The sequence below is a fragment of the Brachypodium distachyon genome, chromosome 4 (genome assembly GCF_000005505.3).
Source record: "Brachypodium distachyon strain Bd21 chromosome 4, Brachypodium_distachyon_v3.0, whole genome shotgun sequence".
Taxonomy (NCBI): Eukaryota; Viridiplantae; Streptophyta; class Magnoliopsida; order Poales; family Poaceae; genus Brachypodium; species Brachypodium distachyon.
Window position 1 is genome coordinate 17,344,361 of NC_016134.3, and position 22,217 is coordinate 17,366,577.

Consider the following 22,217-nt stretch of genomic DNA (forward strand, 5'->3'; position numbering starts at 1 on the left):
AAAATGACTTGCAAATATGAAAAACGTTAGCCGATACGAAAGATTGGGAAAATATGGCGAGCCGTGTACAAGGCCGGTGTGTAGAATATTTTTCTTGGGTACCTGGACAAAAAAAATGCCATCTTCACACCACCCTCCCCGCAATCTGCTATGCCCGGTGGCGCCGTCTGCGGCTGCCGTACACCGCTATCACCAGCGCCCGCCCCATCTTCTCGGAACGCCGCCGCGGCGCCTCCTTTCCCCTCCGCGACGCCACACCCAAGGTCGACTCGTCCCCGCCAAGCCTCCAATGGCTAGTACGGGCTCCCCCCCCGCCGCAAACCCCCAGCAATTCAAGGTTCGCCTCTCCTGTTAACCTTGTCGTATGGGTCGCCTTTAGTCCCGGGTACCTGACCTGCGTTGGATGATTTCTTTGCAGTTGATCCTGGGCTCATCGTCGGTGGCAAGGAAACACATCCTCACCGGGATGGGGTTCGAGTTCCAAGTCATGGTGGGTTGGGCTGTCGGTTAATTCGCCACACTTCTTCTTTTTCCCTTGGGTTTGAGAAAAGTTTATCGGAGTTGTTCCTTGATTCGGCGGAGTTTCTTGGTTTCAGACTGCGGACATCGACGAGAGGAGCATAAGAAGGGAGGATCCTGACGAGCTGGTCATGGTTCTTGCGGAGGCCAAGGTAGAACCTTTCTAGTTGCAATTTAAGTTGTTTCTAGTTCCTTTTACATCGCTGCTCCAGTGTTTGCATGGCAGTTGCTTTAGATTTATTTTTCTGTTTTCCATGTGATAAGCTCTACGGTTCAGCAATAGTTGCATTGCTGGCACGAAGTTCAGTGGATGTTTGGCTTGTAGGAAAACATGAGCAATGTTTATCTTGGTGTTAAATCGGTATCTAGATAGCCTTAGTAGACGTTTGAGCTTAATTCAAGAACATTGCCTTATTCAGTGAAATATGCAGATCGGCCTAGAGTGGTATAAGTGCCAGCTTAAATTGAGACTTATTAATTGAGTGTAAATAGATGAAAGAATAATTGGTGATCAATCTCTGATGGAATGCATGTGTGTGCGTTCCCCGTGGAGTAACCTTTAATCTCAAAAAGAAAGGGAAAGAAAATGCTTGGTTGCTACTTGTAAATGTCATCACTGTGTGTTGATCTTCTGCATGGATCTTGTTTATGTTGCTGACAACTTCTTTCATTACAGAATTAACAATTTTAAACATATTTCAGGCTGACGCGATCATGTCCAGAATGAGCATTTCAGATTACCAGAAAGAGGGAGACCAACCAACACTCCTGATCACCTCTGACATAGTATGTCTCGATTACCTTTTCTATATTACAAATACAAATGGTGCACTTAGTTTTAGCACTATAGTAAGGCCCATCATCTTTAATGCTCTACAAGACAAAATTCAGTTGAGAAGGGACCTTTGGTGTAATAATTACTAAAGACTGAATAAATTTAGAGATTTATGTTCTGTGTGTGATCTGGTGAAATGTTGCATCATCTTATTTGTCTTTTTTTTCTCCTCCTTTGATCTAGTGGACTGTCATTGTCAGTTCATAATTTTTTTCTATTTAGGACTTCTACTAGATAGTAGATACTTAGCACTAATCAACTTTCGCTTGTCAAAACTCTGTTGCATGCTAAGCTCATCAACACGGACGTCATATACACCTGCTCCCTTCTGTTCTGTGACTGTTTTAACTAGATTTAGGTCTTATTAGTTCAACATTGATTGTTAGTGGAGATTTAATCGCATATTGAGTTTGTTCTTGATCATTTAGCTCCACCGATGAATTAGTCCTCAGTTCAGAAAAAAGTATCTCACTCATCAAGAAATGACCTATTGAACCTTTCTCATCTGGACTTTTAGATGCTAAGTCCTCCAGACTGTTAAAGCTTAAGATTGGTAACTATACTGAATTTAAATAGTTCCCGTGTTCATATATTTTTAGGCATGTTCTTTTTTTTCTAGTGTGGTTGAATATATCTGCTTCATTGGCGGGTTTTTTACTAGAATCATCCTTTGTGTCATTGCATACTGAATTGTAGTTGACTTTGAGGTGGTCGTCCATGAAGGGATTATTCGAGAAAAGCCAATCACCAAAGAAGAAGCGCGCCAATTCCTGAAAGGTTTGTCCATATGTCCAGACACCTTGCATCTGATTATCAATTGTATTAATATATTTATTAGCTGATCTTCACCAGGTTATTCTGGTGGGCATGTGTCAACTGTGGGCGGTGTGGTTGTAACTAATCTTACAACTGGCAAGAAGCTTGGGAGTTTGGACAAAGCTGAGGTACTTCTGTACATAATTTATCAAATTTCCTCATGCTGTATGACCTTTTTTTTTAGCAGAACTACGGCGGGCAAAAGCCAGCCTGCACATTTTTAATTAAATGAATGAATGTGATACAACGAGATACAACGGCAGCTCAAACACTCACACCACCACTAGAAGGAGAAACAAGAAAGAAGAGCAACAAGCTCAAGGATCCGAAGACAGACATAAAAGCAACATCACCACCAATGGACTGGAGGAAAATCAGCCTACGACAAGATATGGACTGCCGGAGTGGTCAAAAGGCTACGGTCTGCCGAGCCACACCACGACACCTCTGTGCCACGGTCGAAGTCGAAGGGTAACACACAACCGAGACGACGCCACATCACCTCTTGTGCTGTCGACGTAGTCGAAAGGCTATGAGCACCGAGACCCGCACGACACCGTGTTGTCAGATAGAGCGAAAGGCTTCACTCGCCGAGACCACATCACTAGCATCTTCACAAACTTCCTTGCCGCAGAGCTAAGTCGCAGGTGCATCCGAAAAGGCGTAGCTAAGCCGAGGCCGCCGTTGCGGCCGAAGAGCATTGCAGGCCGAGGCTACACAAGGACATGGCAAACTTCGAACGCCACCAGCCATAGTGGATAGACACTGACTCTTGAAGCTGAAGGAACCAAGAAGCAGACACCACCTCCACACAACCACACACGGTCTGCCGCATACCTCGCAAGCCAAGAAAACGACTATCCGGCAAGGCAACAGTCACTCCTAGACAACGCCTCCACGGAGGAAACGACATCGAAGATGCCGTCGGAGTCCGATGCAACTAATTGGATCTTAGGCTTTCGCCCGGAGAGCACATAGGATGGAAGAGAGGTGAAGGCTCAACGACGATGCCTCCAAGGAGGGGAACGGCGCACTGCTGCGTCGCCATCGTCAGTGCTGGCAGAACCAGCACAGGGCTTTTGCCCGGAGCATGACACCTCGCCACCCAAACTGAATTACGCCAGCCGGCACCGACTCAACTAAGCCACACAGAAAGAGCAAGACCTCACCATCCAACCTGAAACCTGCTCGCACTGATGCTGCCTGCTTGCCCCTCAACAAGGACCGGCGGCTCCACTGGCACCACGCCGGCAAAGCGCCGCTGAGCAACTGCCGCTGCCAAGAGGCCCATAGGAGGCGCTGCACCAGATCCCGAGCTCAGGTCATGGGATCCGGCGTCCCCGTACCACATCGAGGCCGGACTGCTCCATCAGCACCACGCCGACAAGAGCAAGGCCGAGCCCAAGAGCAGCATGCCACAGCCGCCGCTGGACGACCCAAGCCGGGAAGCACGCTCCAGATGATGGCCAGATCCAAGCCACGAAGGAGAGCTCCTCGCAGCCACGCGCCGCCGTGAAGCTTCGCCAAGAGGCCAGCCGCCGCGCCACCCACACGGCCACGAGCAGCTGCCGCCGTCAAGGAAACCGCCAAGGGCCGCCGCCCCAGATCCAGAGCTCCTCCGCACGCTGAGCGCTGGCCGGAGTCCCCCGTCCCTTCGGGAACAAGGCCCGCCGCCACCGCGGTCGAAGCCGGCGGCAGCGGCGGAAGGGCGTAGCTACAGAGGCTTGCCGGCGGTGGAAGGAAGGGGATCGCCCCCGGGTCGCCCAGTGGAGATGGCACGGGGGTCACGGGGTCGTTTCCTCAATTTCCTCTCCTCCCTGTGTGACCTTTCAAATAAGATTTTTTTAATGCAGGTTATCCCATTGAAATGAGCGACCAAAGTCCAACTCCAACCAATCAACTCCTTTTGTATAAGAGGAATTCATGCAAACCATAAACATCTAAACAAGAATGATATTCTCACTAGGTTACAAAACCTGTTAATTTGCATGTTCGGAATTAGCTTTTTATTCACAATGCTCATTGATAATGTTGGTTGTACTTTCTAGACTTTGGTGTATGCATCTAGCTACATTTAGCTAGTGTAAACTGGAACTTGATATCTTTGACTTACATTACATAGTAAAAAACTTTTCAATTCTATTTCCTTGAGTATTTTTGTGACGGAGAATATTCGTAGATATCATTTGACCAAGGTAGTTTTTGTTTACTCTGCAGGTCTATTTCCATGATATACCAGATGAGGTCATTGAGAACCTGGTATGATCTCATTTTAATGTATTGCAAGCATATTTGCAGATTTTGTAATATCATTGTTATTCCACTAAGCTACTCTCTACCCCTCGGCTAGATTGACGAGGGGGTAGTATTTAGGGTCGCAGGCGGCTTGCTGCTAGAACATCCATTGACATTACCATTTGTCGAAGCAGTGGTCAGTATCTCTCGTTCTTGTCTTCTGGTAGTGTTGCGGTGATATCACTCTGTTCTAATCTCATGTGAATAAGCCCTCATTTATCGTGCAGGTTGGTTCCAGTGACAGTGTAATGGGGCTATCAAAAGATCTTGCAAAGAAACTTATTCACGAGGCATTATCGGTGTAGCATAGCAGTTTCGGTGCCATCACCATCCATCGAAAATTCGGAACACTGTTGTACTTCATCAACGTAAAGCCTCAGTGAAAACATGTCGATACATAGTGATGGTGGTACCCCATAGTGATTGTCATAGATTAAATCATCAGAAAGAATTGAGAAACCATAACATGAAGATCTTTCGAGTTTGCAAGAACACTTCAATACCGATGCCTGCCTTCCTCGACTGAGAAACTCTTGTGGATATGTCCAATTTATATGCAAGTGGATCTTTTCTTCCTTCGTCTGTATTGTTAGTGCAATGCCACTACTTTGTTTTGCTTGCATTTGCTACACAAAGTAGCTGTCCCATTTTGTACAATGATTTCCATGGGTGTCACTGTTCCTGGATAACTTTGTGAGTCGCTTATTTGTTTGTCCTTGACTGGCATTGCCAAATTATGATCTGGATCAGAAACTGTTGGTCTTGTTTGGAGATGCTGATGCAGTAGTAGCCTGAAACATAATTTTCTGGCTGATCTGTGCATCCATGTATAGCATTGCCAAATTATGACATAGATTAGAAATTGTATTGTTTAGATCTCTGCTGTCACTAAAAGTTTAAACTATAAATAAATTGAACCCTGTGCAAAGCTGTCCTGCTCCAATTGACTAGGAAGAATCGTACAGAACTTATTTGTGCCAAGCAGGTCTTTTTTATTATTGAGTATATGCTGAAATTGGTTTCCATGTCATTATTTGTTTATTGGCCCAATTTTGCCTAAAAAGATGGAGAATGTACAAGACTACACTTTTATGCATGAAGAAACCACACTTTTTAATACTCCCTCCGATCCATATTATTTGTCTCAAATTTGCCTAAATATGGATGTATCTATGTTTAAAAAACGTTTAGATACATGTAATATTTCGACAAGTAATTCCGGCCGGAGGGAATACTAATTTTCACGAAAACACACTTGGTTTGTAATACCAGACCTTTTCAATGTGAATGAAATTACATGCCTTTTGGTGATGCCCGTTTTCCGAATTTGTGAGAGGCAAAAATTGTGTCCTTGGCAGCATAGTCCAAAATATGTGTTATTTTGAACATTGGCACGATAGAGGTGTGCTTTCATGAAACTACTTTGTTTGCCAATTTGTGAAACTAGTCTGCTTATTTATATAAATTTGGCAAAAACTAGTGCAACTTGAACAAATATACTTGTAATGAAATAAATTGGTACTACCTCAGTCCTTAAATGTAAGAAGTTCTATATTTGTCTTAAATAGAAAAAAAAGTTTGACCAATTATAGAGATATGTATTGACATCTAAAATGTCAGATAAGTATATTATGAAAATATATATCATGATGGATTTAACAAAACTAGTTTAGAGTCGTAGATGTTGGTAGACTTTTGGATAAACTCAATCAAAGTTTAAGAAGTTTGAATTAAACAAAGGTACAATTTCTTACATTTAGAAACAGGCGAATACTTCCTCCGTTTCATACTTAAATTAGCGACACTTATTATGGATTGAAGAGAGTACACTTAAGACCATGATTTGTTTTTGACGTGTATTTTTAAGCTGCTAATCTGGTCTGGGTCAAAAGGGTGCCTGGTTTTTTTATGCATCAACCAAACAGTAGCCTCCCGGAATCAGAAGGGAGCAACATTTCTCACATCACGGCATCGAAATTCAATCCTAACCGTTTATCCTTCAACCAACGGCCACGGTCCGGCACCGCCTTTTCCCTGTCGTGCAAGGCAAATCCCCACCGGTTCCAGTCCGGCCCCTCGCTCCTCCGGGCTCCGGCGAGTTCGTCTCGTTCCCTCCTCGCACTCCCCCTCGAGCACACGGCGGCCCCAGATGGAGACGGCATCGGTCGCGAGGGCTCTGGAGCTCTCTGGCCCGCTCCGCGACCTCCTCCCGCCGGTGGACTTCTGCTGCGCGTACGGCTCCACCCTCCTCCACGCCCGCCCCGACGGGACCTCCATGGTCGACTACATCCTCGGCGTCAACGACCCGCTCCAATGGCACTCCGAGGTAGGCACCCAAGCCTGCAATCCCAATATTCCTCCTCCGTTCCTTCTCACCTCTCTGCGCTGTAGCTTGTTCCATCAAATTGGTCACCCTTCTTTCGTTTCATGACATCTTGGATGGGTTCGTGGTTGGTGCAGAACATGGAGAGAAACCCTTCACACTACTCTAGTTGGATGGCGCGCCTCGGCCCCGACGCTGTACGCTCGCATTCCCCTCAACCATTGCTTGGTTATTGACCTGGTTAATTGGCTGGCTAATTGTAATATTGATCGCTGTCAACTGGAATCTCAGGTCACTTGGCTGGCAGATCGCGTGGGCGTTGGGGTGTACTTTAATCCGTTTGTTGAGTGGAGAGACAAGGTTGCGTCGACTACTTTGCTGTATACCGTGTTTGATTGCATTCTAGTGTATTGGTTAATGTGTGTGTGCATTGAGTAGTGACAAACTGTAGTTCTGTGGATGCAGAGGATAAAGTATGGGGTGGTGGGGATGAGGGACCTGGCGATGGATGTCTTGGGCTGGGACCGGTTCTACCTCAGCGGCCGACTGCAAAAACCTGTATGTATGCCCTGTTCTTGATTGCTAAGGGAACGCATCTGAGTATATATACAGTTACAATATACTAAGTTTACTTGGCATGTAAATTTACGCCTTTATTTTTTTCCTATTTATGTAGGTTCATGTTCTTGTCGATAATTCAGATATAAGGAAGGTTAACACAGTTAATCTGAAAATGGCGACTTCAGCTTCTCTGCTTCTCTTGCCAGAAGAGTTCACTGAGGTTTAGTGTCAAATTTGATGTTTACAACCATGAAATTATTTGGTTGCCTAGGTATTTGTTTCGATCTTCCCTTTCTGAATTCCTTTTTTTGTGCAGTATGACCTATACGCTCAAATATGCAGCCTATCTTATATGGGTGATTTAAGAATGTTATTTGCAGAAGACAAAGATAAGGTAATGAAAGGGCATGGTAACCTTTGGTATACTAAGCCTTAAGTTACGATCCCACCAATTGGCATGTCCAAAGGCCAAAAAAAACAATGCTTGTAAGTGTCAACTGAGGTAGCAAGCCTCAAGTTATGATCCTGCTAATTGGCATGTCCAAAAGCCAGAAAAATGCTTGCTATTGTCAACTGGTGGACCACAAAAGGATGTAGGACAGTGCACATTGTGTATGTGACACATTTGGAGTAATGTATATGGTAACATTACTGTGCTACAGTAACTAGCATGTAAACTACGAAGTAAAGATGATTATACACTGTTAATCGAACTTCTGTTCATGATTTGGTGCTCAATTAGAATCTTCTGCAATTCAGGTCAAGAAGATTGTCGAAGGTAGTTTCCAGCCGTTTCAATTGATGTACAGACCCATGTTACAACAGTATATTTCTGAAGGAATACTGAAGATATCAACTCATGGACAGCGAAAGGCTTTCAAGCAGGTATATATTTCTTATTGCTCATATGTACACTATTGACCGTTTAGCTTCTCACCGGCACAATGCACCATCGATCACTTAACGAGATGTTTGATAAACCTTGATGATAATGGCATAGTGTTGTTAGCATTTCTAATTGATGTTTGATATCCTAATACATTCTTTACTTATATGTGTTGAAGATTTAACATGGTATGTAGTCTGCACTCAGATACAACCTGTTTTCTTCCTCAATACTCTGTTTTTTCCTCCTTAGTAACATGATTTGAATATCTGTACAATTATCAAAGCTACATTTTTGCAGGACTGTGGTGTATCTGCAACAAATGAGCTGTTTTCTTCTCTTCCATGGACAATCCAAAGGAAAATGCAAGGAAGGTTTGCATCTGACGGCCAAGGTAGTACTACTTGTGTAATTGTGTTCCTATTAGTTTTTCTGATTTTGTTTTCTAATGGGAATTTTGTTTGTAGAAATACTAACACGCGCTGTGGCTTCTTCAAAAGATATGGCAGCAACCTGTGTCCGTAAGTCTCTGAGGCGGCAGGTAATGGTTTCAAGTGCACGCCAAGCTGTGTCTGGATTGCTTGCTTCTGGTGGTGTGGTTGCTGCACGATATCTGGGGAAAAAAATAGCAAAGGCTTGGAATTCTAGAATCAACACCTGATGTTTTGACCTTCGTTTAGTTGTTTCTGAAGGCTTGGCCCTTGGTTTGACAGGATATGTATAGAATTGAAAGAGCGGGTTCATGGCTTCAAGAAACGCTGGAAACTAGATACTCCAGAGCATTCTGAAAATCTTGTGGAGTTGCTTTGGTGAGTCAATTTTGTGAAAACCGAATAGACATTTCAGGTTGTTTCATTTTGTGGTAAGCCAGTTACCAGCGAAAAGATGAGGTAGGTTTATGGAGTACTTCACTGCAAGTGGGGACAATTGAGGACAGAATAGACACTTCAGGTTCTTTCATTTCGTGAAAACTGACTTGTGAATGTCAGTTTTATGTAACCTTGAGCACAGACATGTGCGGATCCTTTAGTTACAACATCATTTTGTGGGGCTTATAAACTGACTGAATTGGCATTTTGTGAGTGGATGTAAAGCTTAGAACACTATGTAGTAATCTAAGGGAAATGTTACAGGCATATGATGTTGTTCTGTGATGTGATTTTTCTGTGAATTTTTGTCTAATTTCTATCAAATTAAATGAATTCATGTCAATTATGTGATATTATATGATATTTTTGAATTTATCTCAATTGATTTGTAATATGTGATTTTCCGTCGTTTCTGTGACTTCTGAGCATGTACAATTCACAACGATCACTTCAAAGTTTTCAAAAAACTTGATGGAATTCATCAAATTTGAATATAGCCAAACCGGCCTAAAACATACCCAAACTTACCTCAAATTTCAACAGTGGACTCCTTACAACATTGCTCGCAGTAAATTTCTTAAAAATTTCTGAGCACCTTCATTTCAAAATCCATAAAATTTTACAGCCTTTTGGTACCATTTAGCCACAAATATCACATGATTAAACAAACAAACATACACCAATACTTTCATCAGCTGCCACTACTAACACGTTCAGATTACTCATAGGTTCGCACATCACGGACAACTACTACTCAGAATACACCTTACATCTGGCAGTGGCAGTGACAGGACTTGGATGAGTGCAAAAGAAACACCATGAATGATAAAGCGAGAATTATACCAAAGCACAACATGATGATGGATTTACCCTTATCTTCTTTCTGCTTTGACATGTTCTGCATTGCTTCCATTTTAGCTATGCTATCTGCTAACTTCCACTCAATTGCAGCCTGTTCTTCTTCTGACTTCTTGCATAGCTCCAAAGCCCTCTGTAGATCATGCGCACATGCTAGTTCATGCTGCATCTGCATCAACTCCTGCTCCTTCTTCCAGATTGCTAGTTGTGCCAATTCCTTATCCTCCCTCTCCTGAGATACAAAATCACTCTGTTTCTGCTGCTCTTCATTAAACAGTGACCACAAACGTTCGAGCCCAGTCTTCACATACATAGAATGTTCTGGATCAATCCAAACCATGAAACCACACATGCTATCGTCCACCTTTGGACATGACACGAAACGTCGCCCAAGATCAACACCTTGAAACGCCACCCGTTGACCCAGCCTTAACCCGCACTTGCAAGCAAATCCATCCTGTTCCCCGCAGAAATTAGGATCTTCTATCCAGAAAGGAATCGAAAGCACCGGAGAAGAAACCTCCTCAAAGTCTGGAACCTACCGAAACCACAGCAAAATCAGAGAAATTCGAAAGACATATCAAGAACCCTAACCCTAATACCCAAATCGGATGGATCCCCAACTCAAATCAGATAAGCACAAACCTGGTTCCTATCACTGCAACTTCCACAACTCTCAGCAACCCCGTCGCTGGTCCAGGAGCACGACATCAGCGGCAACTCCGCTGTGTCGACAATGGCGACAGCGGCAGCTGTTGGTCGAGAGGGAGAGCAAGAGGTAGAGACGGAGCAAATCGGGAAGGTAACAACCCTTAAGGGCCGCACGACAGGAATATCACCACGCTGGCAATGCGCGGGGCAAAACTGCCACATGGCACTGACTTGTGGGCCCCCTTGTCAGAAACGCCATCAACTGAGCCATTTGGTTTTTTTTGGTAAAGATTGGTGCTGAGGCTATGGTCTTGGGATGAAATGTTCATAAGTTGGCAAGTTGTAATAAGTGCACGTGAATATGAGGTTTTATGTAATTTACTCATTAATGTAGTAGCATCAGCATCGAAACAATCTAATTGTACAATTTGCTGAATTTAGCCAGGAGCTCCCCTCAAGGCGTGCGTGATCATTTTTCAGATGGCCTCCTTCCTGGCCCCCATATGCCAAACTCGTCAAACTTGAGGACTTCACATCAGACTTATCTTCCGGAGCATCCATCTCAATTTCTCCATGACGTTACGCTTGTAGTCATTGAACTGCGCCAGCAGCCCCGCCAATTCTGGAAACATGATTTTTCCAACTCAGTTAGCAGATTAGCATGTACACTAGGAGGAAGTCCGGTGGGGTGGCAGTGTGGTTGATTACCAATAAGTATCCTCAGACGGAGATAGATAATGTTTGTTTTGACTCGCAAGAATACACGGGTGATTGCACCTATATTAGAGAAATCGGAATATCAGATTAATAACTAGATGTTGAGCCAAGAATAGCAACTACTTTCCATAAGCACACAAAGTTAATGAAGACATACCGGACTCCAATCTGGACTGTTCCTCAAGGCCGTACATGGCACACTTTGCGTAAGCAAGAAGTCGAACATGGCGTGGCACCCCTAGGTTCCCTAAAATGGACCGCAGTAGTCCACTGGTCAAGATCATAACAACATATAAGTAATAAGAATGAGTGTGTAAAGTAATAATATGGTTATGCCCTCTGCCAAGATTTGACTTACTCTGTTCTAAGTATGACCAGAAAGTCAGGTGGCAAAGATTCCATAAATGAAGATATATCATACATTCCAAGAGAGTTCAAATCTTGCTTTAAACGCATTTTCTCTTCACTAGACATTTGTGTTCCAAGAGCTGATTTGCTGATGAGTATCACGACAGCTGTGAGTGAATCATACAGGTTGTATAATCAGGAAGTAACTTAGACCATGAACTGTAATAACTGAGGTCCATACAATAGATTATGCTATGGGTTCACGCACTCCACACGTGAGAAAATTATAGCTATTAGCTAAACTTGGTTATCACTATGGTCATTGGTGGCCAACACATCAAGATCATCTCATGGGAGCTGCCATCAACTATATTATGGCTAAACAGGCATGTCATCAAAGTTCTCATGAGTTTAGATATTCCTAGGGTAATCCTTGAACCTAGGATTGTTGTGAACCACAACATGGATCTGTAATTAGATTGTTGTAAACCACAACATGGATCTGTAATTAAGATTATGGTAGAATAAACACACCAATCTGACCACTTAAGATTAGGTTTGTTGTAAACCAAAACATGGATCTGTAACTAAGATTATGGTAGAACAAACACACCAATCTGCTGTACTTCATGCAGTGTTGAAGTACCACTATGCAATATGAAACAAATGCACACTGTGGTACTAAGCAATATAACCAATGCACAGCTGAAGTACTAACCATGCAAAGCCAGAAGATTCACCAAGCACTCGCTTTAAAGTTTTCCTTTCTGGTTTTATTTAAAAAGTAATTAACGTTTGTATGAAATACCTGATGAAAAATAATTCCCAAACTTCCTAAGTATATATATATATATATATTTTATGTGCATTGGGCTGCATGGGATAAGTACATTACTATAAGCATGCCCCTGTCGACGTTGAACATAAGTTATGTAATGTTCCTTGCCCCATGATAAGAAAGTCACGTGAACATTGGGTTATACGAACACTGTAGTGAACATAAAAAAAAAGCTTTACCTGTCTATAGTCCTTCCAGTGAATATTAAAGGGAAGTACTTTGCATATTTTCCCACACCAAACTGTTCGCCTAATTCCAGAATTTTTTGTGCGTCCAACGATACCAATGCTTTCCACAGCTGACAGTAATCCAGTCTAAACTTTGGATCGAATTCTTTATAAATTCCATGATCCAACAAAACTGTAAAAAGTATGCATCATTTAAACGATTTAACAATGGAATAGGGATCTGATGATAGAAAAATATGAACTATTGATTTTCAGGCTTCTTAACATAATGTTTACAAGGTGTGCATTCCTAAACTCAGCCCTTATGATATCTTGAATATAGACATAAGCCAAAAACATCATGTTATAAACAGAAAGAGCACCTAAGGAAAACCTCCCTTGGCCTTGAGGAGAAACTAATATGTTTCCAGGATGAGGATCACCATGAACAAAACCATGCACAAATATCATTTCGCCAAATAATTCTATTAATGCTTTAGCAACCTGGAAGGTACAAATGCAGGTACGGAAACAGATACACACAAAATAGTTGGTCAGTGAACAACTTTTTATACCAAGTGCAATGCGGCAAATAGATGAACACAAAGGGGTAGGCGACTGTAGTAAAAGTACAGAACAAACCCTTATTCTACAGTGTTCAGAACTCTGATGCGGCCATCTACTTTAACACATGTAACCTTGAATTTCTAATTCTTTTTTAGTGAATTTTGAGTTCAGTAATTAGTATCAACTATACCGAGTAAATGAATACAACTGCACACTCCCATCTTCCACTGCAAGATATGGACAAAAGAACGAAATGCATATTGCATCTACATTGACCATGTAGTTGGTAATACCTTAAGCAGTAGCACCCAATTGTGAAATATACAACAATTTTACAATAGCAAGGTATTCATCTTAACAATATGAATTTACTAAATGCTGGTCTCAAGGTTACAAAAAATGATGATACAGAAGAACTACTGAACATAACAATGGATGTCTGATTGAAGAACCATCTAAATGAACCAAACCTTATCTAGGTATCACATCATCCTTAATTTTACTTGTTTGGGTCGAATAACTTTTGGTTTTGTGTTTGTGCCTGAAAATTGCTACTAGATTTTGTCAAATCAGTAGCATGCATGATGCATGTGCACAGGAAAAATGATTTCTCCTGTCAAGAAAATACATTCATGTTAGCCATGGAGCTTAAAAAAAAACCTTTGTAGGACTGATATCTGCTTTCCTTAGAAAGTCCAAGTCATCGACCTGCCACAATAGTAATAGAAGAGATTATGTGATATGTCAATGTACTCCTTCATTATTCATTAGCCACTTCTTCTTTGGACTGGATCCAACACTTTCTCTTTACCATAACTTTTAATGTACTTCAATGAGTACTTGTGGCTAATGGATGAGATCCAACTAGTGGCAAAAGAAGCTCCAAAATAGTCTTCGTAAAATTTAGGCAAGGAGATATCATTTACCTTGTGGCCATAGCAAAATTCCATTGTTAAGACCTCTTTGGTTGTCAGTTCCTAAAACAGTTTTAAGTAGTCACAAACTACTATACACAAAACTAAACAGTTAACATCTTATGCACCGGCAAATTAAAATAAGACGAGGCACAAATGAGGCACCTAAACTACCAGTGTGAGTTGAATGACTGCAAACGGTCAAATAAAACCTTACTTCAGTCAGTATAAGTTTTAAACATGCAGCAGTTAGAAAAGAATTAATGATTTGCTAGTTTCTGGATGGTAAACGTGCAGTTTGTTGTTGCGTTCTTTGTATTCAATTACTTATTCATCATTTATTTCAACAAACTATAGATATAGAATTATATACTTCCAGAAATAAAATTCAACTGTGGTTGAAATTCAGATGTTGAATGCTCAATTAAGGAATTAAAAATGATACTAAATAGTAGTTAAAACTAGTTGTTATCGGGTCAAGTAATGCCTTAATTTCATGATGGGGGTTGAGGTCATACCCGGTGCATCCCACCTTTGTGGTGCGTGGATGCATCCTTTCTCAAAACCCAGTGCAGATGGTCATGAATAATGCCGATTTTTTTTAATTATATAGGTCATGATACAATCAAGCCTATCAATTTCAACTGAAAAGATGACTTTTATTAGGGGAAACAAAAAAGAGAAATGCCAGTGAACATTAGCCTTAACTTGCTTTCCTGTTCTTTTTTTTTTCTCGAACACACATCTAAATAGATGTCATTTTGTTTTAGAAGACTCCTTTTTTCCATTTTCATCATCTTCTAAGTTCTATTTTCAACCGAAATTTCCTTTTCGTTTCTCCATGTTTTGAGTGAATTTACAGTTGATTCTTCGGACATAGTGCATTGGATGTTGTCGATGCTATCAATTTTCTGTTTTTTCATAAGCATTTAAACCATATTTTGCCAATTGATCCACAAAAGCACTAAAGTCCTACGATAAAACTATAGCCCACAACATTTCAGGCACTAAAATACCAGTTCATCCTTTAGTGATAGCTGACAGTGCAGGGTTGAATCATATCAGATTGGCATGAACAAAACATTGAACTTCTATGGTTATGGCGGCACAGCTCTGAACTGGAGTCTACTACTCTGACTGAGTAACCAAACTATCATATGAGTGGGCATACATTTTTGCTGTGCTTGGTTTGCCACTTAAACTGTGGACTCCAACACTTTGCTAGAGGGGCTACCAACTTATTGAAACATGGCTGTACTTTGTGTCGACTAGAGACTACAGAGCTACTCGCATAAGTTTACTTCTGTGCTCAACTCTAGTTGATGGAACGAACTGTTAGAATTACAGTTGTATAGGCTTGATACCCGATACACATAAGGTATTTTGACAACATTGTTTTTCCTGAAGCAGCTAGCTGTTCTCTCGGAATTCTTAGCCTCTTGGGTAAAATCTGCAAAGCAACAATGCCCGCGCTGTAATTTCTAGCAGGTCCAGATAAATGAAAGATGGATGTACGTGCAAAGAATAGAGAACTAGTGAGGGATGAGGATGCGTCTTGATGATCATGCTCCAACTTTTAACTATCATGCATTATTTAAAGAATCGAAAGGAAAACTTAGAATTCAGTTAACCAACATTCACAAAATTATTCTTTGGTTCTCTGAGAGGAGCTGAGAATCGACAGATAGACAGCTGAAGCTAGCTTTACCAAATGCACTACTTGATGGTTCTACTGCAATGCAATGCCTCCAAGAACAAAGAAAATTATCTAAACAGACATTATCTAAAAAACACAAAAGTTATTTCAGCACAATAAAATGTGCAAGTACTTACCTAGTTCCATTGACATGGTTCTCTCAAATTCAAGTACTATCTTCTCAAACCTATAATCAGGAAATATCTGCCAAACAAAAAAAAATCATTCTTTAACTTAACTAAGTCCAAAATCTCAACATTAAATTCACTAAACTCGAGTTCAACAGAAGAATATGAGAAATGAACATCCAACATAATGAATGACACGATGATGGTGAAAAAAATAGTTCTCAAATCCTTTCCTTGTTCAAGTTATCAAATTATGTAACCACCATGAAAGGCTAAACAGTTCAACAACGTTTAACGTGAACTAACATCAAGCTACTAAAGCAATGCCTTGCTTTGGATTGAAGAATATATTGATCACCTTTTCACTAATCATGACACAAAAGAAACTGATCGTGGCAACATATAGTGACACATTAATGCTTCAAACATATAGTGACACATGCTAAGCTTTCAAATCAATGAGCTTTTAAGTTATCCAATTGTGGCAACTATCCTCTAAAACATTTAATAAAGTAAAAGCAAAAGGCTAGTCAGCACAAATAAATGACTTGAGTGGGAGTGCAAAATATGTTAAATCTCTTTTACAAAGGATTTTGCTACAGGTACAGGGAACAGTACATCTACTAGGATTACTATAATCTTTATTTGTTAAGAAAGCCAGCAGTGAATACTATTCTGAATGAAATGCGACCAGCAGCCCAGTACTAGCTCTTCTTCAAGACTAGTGTACAAATGGAAGCGAATAAACTAAGCTAATCAAATACGTTGTGCACCAAGTAGGAGATTTTATCTTTGCCAGAATGGAAAACCCAAAGTGATATACGTAACGTACCAAAGAGACAGATTTTGACAAGACAGACATAGTCATTATGTCTAGCTTCATTCGCTGCTCCAACCCAGGATACTGAACCTAGATGTCACAATTAGGATTAAAGTCCTCAAACATGAGAGTACGCATAGCTGAGACAGCTTTTCAGCTCGATGCAGGCTTTAAAGCTTCTACAAGGAAAGTTTAACATCATTTAAAAATGTAATATAGCAGGATGTTTGTAATAACAACAACAACAACAACAACAAAGCCTTTAGTCCCAAACAAGTTGGGGTAGGCTAGAGGTGAAACCCATAAAAACTCGCAACCAACTCATGGTTCTGGCACATGGATAGCAAGCTTCCATGCAGCCCTGTTCATGGCTAGTTCTTTGGTGATATTCCAGCCCTTCAGATCTCTCTTTACGGACTCCTCCCATGTCAAGTTTGGTCTACCCCGACCTCTCTTGACATTTCCAGCACGCTTTAGCCGTCCGCTATGCACTGGAGCATCTAGAGGCCTGCGCTGGATATGCCCAAACCATCTTAAACGATGCTGAACAAGCTTCTCTGCAATCGGTGCTACCCCAACTCTGTCTCGAATATCATCATTCCGGACGCGGTCCCTCCTTGTGTGGCCACACATCCACCTCAACATGCGCATCTCCGCCACACCTAACTGTTGAACATGTCGCCTTTTAGTCGGCCAACACTCAGCGCCATACAATATTGCGGGTCAAATCGCCGTCCTATAGAACTTGCCTTTTAGCTTTTGTGGCACTCTTTTGTCACAAAGAATGCCAGAAGCTTGGCGCCACTTCATCCATCCGGCTTTGATTCGATGGTTCACATCTTCATCGATGTCCCCATCCTTTTGCAGCATCGACCCCAAATATCGAAAGGTGTCCTTCTGAGGCACTACCTGCCCATCAAGGCTAACCTCCTCCTCGGGCGTAGTAGTACTGAAACCGCACTTCAGTAATAAAAAGAGGAGAAATATTTGTTGCGGCATACTTTCTGTATTCCGCTAACAAAACTATGTTATGTTGTTATACTTACTACCTTAAACTAAACAGTATCAAAAGTCTTCCTTTGCAAGAGACCAGTTTATACCATGATTATCTGACTAAAAAGAATTGTGCAAAGGTTCATGTTGACACAATTGGATGGTCCTTAGCTTCTTGCATGTATAACAAGCTTATAGATGGCTCATAGGTGCAAAGGTTAGATATAGCATGAGGTGACCATTCTAATCCTAATACTTTGACTTGATCCATCTGATAATCTTTCTCATTACTTGTAAATGAGAGAAATTTATCTTTCTCTTTGTTTGTTCATAGAACGCTGGATAAATGAACTGCCACTTCCTGAGAAAAGTGAAAGTTGCTAATTGCTGCCCTATCCACACACATAATTTGGTAAATCTCTCTACAAGGCTGCAAGGTACTCCCTCCGTTCCTTAAAAGATGTCATACTAGCTTTCATTAAGACAAGGTTTTGACCACAAATTACTATGTCAAGGTGTGGTTTATATGACATGAAATTAGTATTGCTAGATTCGCTATCAAAGTACTTCATTATACTTGTGGTTTCATGTCATATAAACCACACCTAAACATAGTAATTTGTGGTCAGACTTGTCTTAATGAAAGCTAATGTGACACTTTTTAAGGAACGGAGGGAGTAGAATTCTTGATGGTGGATACAAATTTGGTAGGTCCATGTGGCTATATGTGGCATAAATGCAATCTCTCTACTTATCACTCTTGAACTTGTGCATAAAGCATGATGATGTCTTTCTGGACATACTTTGCCCGTTCAAATAAATGTTCAAATAAATGGTATTTACCACAGGGCATTAATCCAGCTTCATTTGAAAGGAAAATACACTAATTGTATGACATAAAATATAAAGAATTCAAATTTGCAAAGAAATAGAAAAGGAATATGAATCTAACCTTTACAGCAACTTCCTGGTTATTATTCAACTGAGCTCGATGAACCTGAGCAATTGATGCAGCAGCAATCGGATGTTCATCAAATTCCAGGAATCTGGTACTCACATTATTCAATTTTAAGCCTTTGTCATCCAAATTATGCAAACTAAGTGCCTAATAAACATAATATGTCAGGAAAAAAGATGAGCTACAGCTGGTAAAAGTGACACAAGCTCTCATCTGTTTCTAAGTGCTCGGTACATCCAGTTTATACGAGTCTTAAAGCACGATCCTAAAAGATTGATCCAGTTACTATGGATGGTTCTGCGACTACATTAATCATCTGGTACTAAACACACACCACCAATTTGAACATGGCCAATTGATTGAAAGTGTTATATAAATTCAGTGCTCTCTGTAGTCGTCAATGCAAATGGCACGAAGATGATACTAGGATTAATGTCAATGCGACAATGCTGCAAAGCTATCCCTGTTTAAGCATCCTAGCAGTGAATTATGATTGTGCACAAGATAGAAATAATCACTCAACAAAGGCAGGAGGGACTACTGGACTAGTAAGTGAACTATAGAGCCCACAGCATGGCAAGATGGCAATGGGTACCCATTACCCATGTACCCGGCGGGTAAAACCCCAATTAGGGTACGGGTTTGGGCCTACCCATGGGTACGTAAACAGGGAAAATCTTATACCCGGCAGGTATATCGGGTATGGGTATGGGTATGGGTATGGGCATATCCAACCCATACGTGATGATTGCCATGAATATGGGTGTTGATGATGTGGTTTGTTCATGCATAGCATTGATTCCTGAGTATAGAAGTAGTCATGCAGAAGTACAGATGATGTGATTAATAGAATTTTTTGTATGAAATGATTGATTGATTGATTTCTGTGTATATGGATTCATGTATATCAGTATATGAGCAAATGAGCAATGATTTTTGTGACGTTTTGATGAATTCATGTACAAGACTATGTGAGCATTGTTATTTCTATGATGACTAAGTATGAAATGTCGTTTTAGCGGCAAATATGATTTTTTTTTGGTAGTTTCCATGCTCATGAAGTATGAAGTGTGAATGAACTTCAAGTCTATGTGATCAAATATTTACATGCATATTATTACCCGTTGGTACCTGGTCGTTATGAGCTAATCGTTCTACACTTCTTACTTGGTCTAGAGTAGCAACAAGAAAGTACATCTGCACCTTTTTTTAGAACAAGCTTATTATCAAATCAACATGGTTACAATCAGGGACGGATCCAAGGGGGGGCGCCGGGGGGCTCTGCCTCCCGCCCCCCCCCCCCCCCCCCTGCAAGAAATTTCATTTTAGTTAATAGTTACTAATCAGCTCATTAAAAATCACTTTAAAATAGGTGAAGTCTCTAATTTCGCCCCTCATAATCTCAACTAGCCCCCCTCATGTCAAATTTCTGGCTCCGTCCCTGGTTACAATCATGCTGAATGCACAGGGCCAAGCAATCTGGAATCTGATTAGACCAGATGCACTCCGGATAAGATAATATATACTCTGGTATACATGCACATTTTATTCTCAGTACAGTGACCCACACCAGAGTAGCCATCACAGGTTATTTGATAATGTCAAACAATGAAATAATGCTAAACCCTTTCTGCATCAGTGCCCTATGCAAACAGGAGAGACCATGCATGTGGTGTACACTTTAGCTATATATATAGTGCATATACAAGTTGTGAAGCCTGCGTAATCATTATTAAGAGGTCAGATATTAGGGAATGACAATATGGCATTAGAGCAAATACATCTTTCTGAAACAAAATAAATCAAAACTAACTCATTCTAATATTAAAATATTGTAGAACTGATGTTGAAGTCGCAACGGTTGGGGTTTTCTGATATTTACTAAATTTCTAATGATCACAGCACTGATTGATTAAAGATTATAAAACTAAAAATATTAGGAAGGTCATGAAATTTCAACACTCACATGTCATGTATATCCTTGGCAAAATTCTGTTCTATCACTATTTTGACATCTTGAAACTTGCATGGAGTTGCCTGAGTCAATAAAATGTAAGTAAAAAAATGAACATACAAATATGACCTATCACCAACAGTAAGGTAGAAACTACAGTAAACCTGATCCTGCAGGCAGGAGAGAGTTGATGTGTACTCCTTGGGTACTTGTCTTAGCGATGATACAAACTGACCAGCTTTTACATAAAACCCTCTATTCGCTTCACATAGTTTAAGTAGCTTTTTTGCAGACCTCAAGTGAACCTACAACAGACAAGGAAAAATACAGTATGGCAAGGTAAGTCTGAAGTTATAGAATACATAGTATAAAACAAACATCATATTATGCAACTTGTTTTCCACAAAAGAATGAGGTAGGAGAAAGGTCCGTCTATCTGATTAGTGGCCTTCGAAAGAAGTATGCCGAATTAATTACTGAATGCAGGGCATATAAAATAAAATTAAAATTAAGTCGAATAAGTATGGATTCAAAATAAGGCACAGCTACACATGATGATATATGACATAACTGATGTTTAGAATTCATATCCAAATAGGTAAGGAAGGCACTAACAGGCAAACAGCTTTTTTTACTCATTTGATGCAGACATCTAGCACAGTTAAGCAGCAACCTATACTTTGCCCCAACACCATCTTAAATCACCGTCCTTACCAACTAAAAGGCCCACAGACCCATTGAACAGCAGCAAGAGTGGCCGTTTACACAATGAATTGCTTGTCCAAAAACTAAATCATATCAAAATAAAACAGAATCCAATCGACAACAACAGTACAACACCATTAAACGGCTTTAGCCACCAAGTTGAATAAATTGATCTCTCTTGCCTACCATGTAGCACAAACTTAGCAACCCTAAAACAAACATAGCATGAGGAACCAATGAATAACATTTTTTTTTGCGGGTAATGAATAACAAAATTTAACATGCCCATCGCCTATAACAAGCATAGACCCAAGCGGCAAATCAGCTTATGCAGCGAAGAATCCATGCCTCCGACAGCCTAACCCGGTAATCCGCTGAACCAGGAGCGAGCCCCCGCAGCGAGTACTTGTAGTCCACGACCACGAAACCAATCTGACACACAGAACCAACCAGCAAAAAGTGAGCAAGAGCGACGTTTGGCTAACCAGAGGGACCAACAGAGGTGGGGTAGTAACATTTAGCAAACCGTGTAGATGGCGTGGGAGGAGCGGGCCACGCTGTGGAGCGCGGAGGTGGCGCCGCTACCGTCAGCGGAGGGGGAGGACGCAGCAACCAGGGATGCGCCTGCGCCCGCCGCAGCCGCGAGGAGGAGAGGGGCGCGGCGGCGGAGGAGCATTGCAACGAACCGTAGGGGTTCAGGGTTGTTGATTCAGGGAAGATTTTGGGACGGTAGCTTTCGTGGCCAGAGGTGAGCAAGAGCAGGAGGTGTGTTTCTCTCTCGGAAAAAAAAAAGGACGGC

General features: G+C 41.3%; 4 protein-coding genes across 10 annotated transcripts; 2 read left to right on the forward strand and 2 right to left on the reverse strand.

Annotated features, from left to right (window-relative positions):
- Positions 1-85: 85 nt before the first annotated feature.
- Positions 86-5,244, forward strand: LOC100843710 (maf-like protein DDB_G0281937). The gene is made up of 9 exons (XM_003577424.4): positions 86-337; positions 419-490; positions 597-671; positions 1,222-1,305; positions 2,062-2,131; positions 2,207-2,298; positions 4,388-4,429; positions 4,521-4,601; positions 4,693-5,244. Exons 1-9 carry the CDS (start codon positions 116-118, stop codon positions 4,768-4,770), a joined length of 816 nt encoding a protein of 271 aa, XP_003577472.1. The 5' UTR covers positions 86-115; the 3' UTR covers positions 4,771-5,244.
- A 1,246-nt stretch (positions 5,245-6,490) lies between these two features.
- LOC100828015 (phosphatidate cytidylyltransferase, mitochondrial) lies at positions 6,491-9,437 on the forward strand. Of its 4 annotated transcripts, none has more exons than XM_024463505.1 (10): positions 6,491-6,791; positions 6,926-6,985; positions 7,080-7,148; positions 7,254-7,346; positions 7,465-7,569; positions 7,666-7,743; positions 8,109-8,234; positions 8,536-8,629; positions 8,736-8,776; positions 8,949-9,437. In XM_024463505.1, the coding sequence occupies exons 1-10, from the start codon at positions 6,615-6,617 to the stop codon at positions 9,021-9,023; spliced, it is 918 nt and encodes a 305-aa protein (XP_024319273.1). In that variant the 5' UTR covers positions 6,491-6,614; the 3' UTR covers positions 9,024-9,437. The 4 variants fall into 4 exon arrangements, with proteins under 4 accessions (XP_024319273.1, XP_014757547.1, XP_003575974.1 ...); XM_014902061.2 differs by having other exon boundaries at positions 6,493-6,791; positions 8,703-8,776; XM_003575926.3 differs by having other exon boundaries at positions 6,493-6,791; positions 8,703-9,437.
- Positions 9,438-9,677: 240 nt separating this feature from the next.
- On the reverse strand, positions 9,678-22,172 carry LOC100844313 (uncharacterized aarF domain-containing protein kinase 1). Of its 4 annotated transcripts, none has more exons than XM_010239356.3 (17): positions 21,945-22,170; positions 21,782-21,850; positions 20,878-21,018; positions 20,726-20,796; positions 18,754-18,847; positions 16,821-16,898; positions 15,998-16,064; positions 15,529-15,614; positions 14,177-14,227; positions 13,911-13,958; positions 13,067-13,187; positions 12,696-12,876; positions 11,689-11,826; positions 11,488-11,600; positions 11,322-11,390; positions 10,608-11,235; positions 9,678-10,500 (listed from the first exon to the last, which is right to left on the reverse strand). In XM_010239356.3, the coding sequence occupies exons 1-16, from the start codon at positions 22,092-22,094 to the stop codon at positions 11,144-11,146; spliced, it is 1,569 nt and encodes a 522-aa protein (XP_010237658.1). In that variant the 5' UTR covers positions 22,095-22,170; the 3' UTR covers positions 9,678-10,500; positions 10,608-11,143. The 4 variants fall into 4 exon arrangements, with proteins under 4 accessions (XP_010237658.1, XP_003577474.1, XP_024319270.1 ...); XM_003577426.4 differs by having other exon boundaries at positions 21,767-21,850; positions 21,945-22,169; XM_024463503.1 differs by lacking the exon at positions 9,678-10,500 and having other exon boundaries at positions 11,193-11,235; positions 11,488-11,577; positions 21,767-21,850; positions 21,945-22,172.
- On the reverse strand, positions 9,871-10,673 carry LOC104584530. The gene is made up of 2 exons (XM_010239359.2): positions 10,608-10,673; positions 9,871-10,500 (listed from the first exon to the last, which is right to left on the reverse strand). The coding sequence occupies exons 1-2, from the start codon at positions 10,671-10,673 to the stop codon at positions 9,871-9,873; spliced, it is 696 nt and encodes a 231-aa protein (XP_010237661.1).
- Positions 22,173-22,217: the final 45 nt, after the last annotated feature.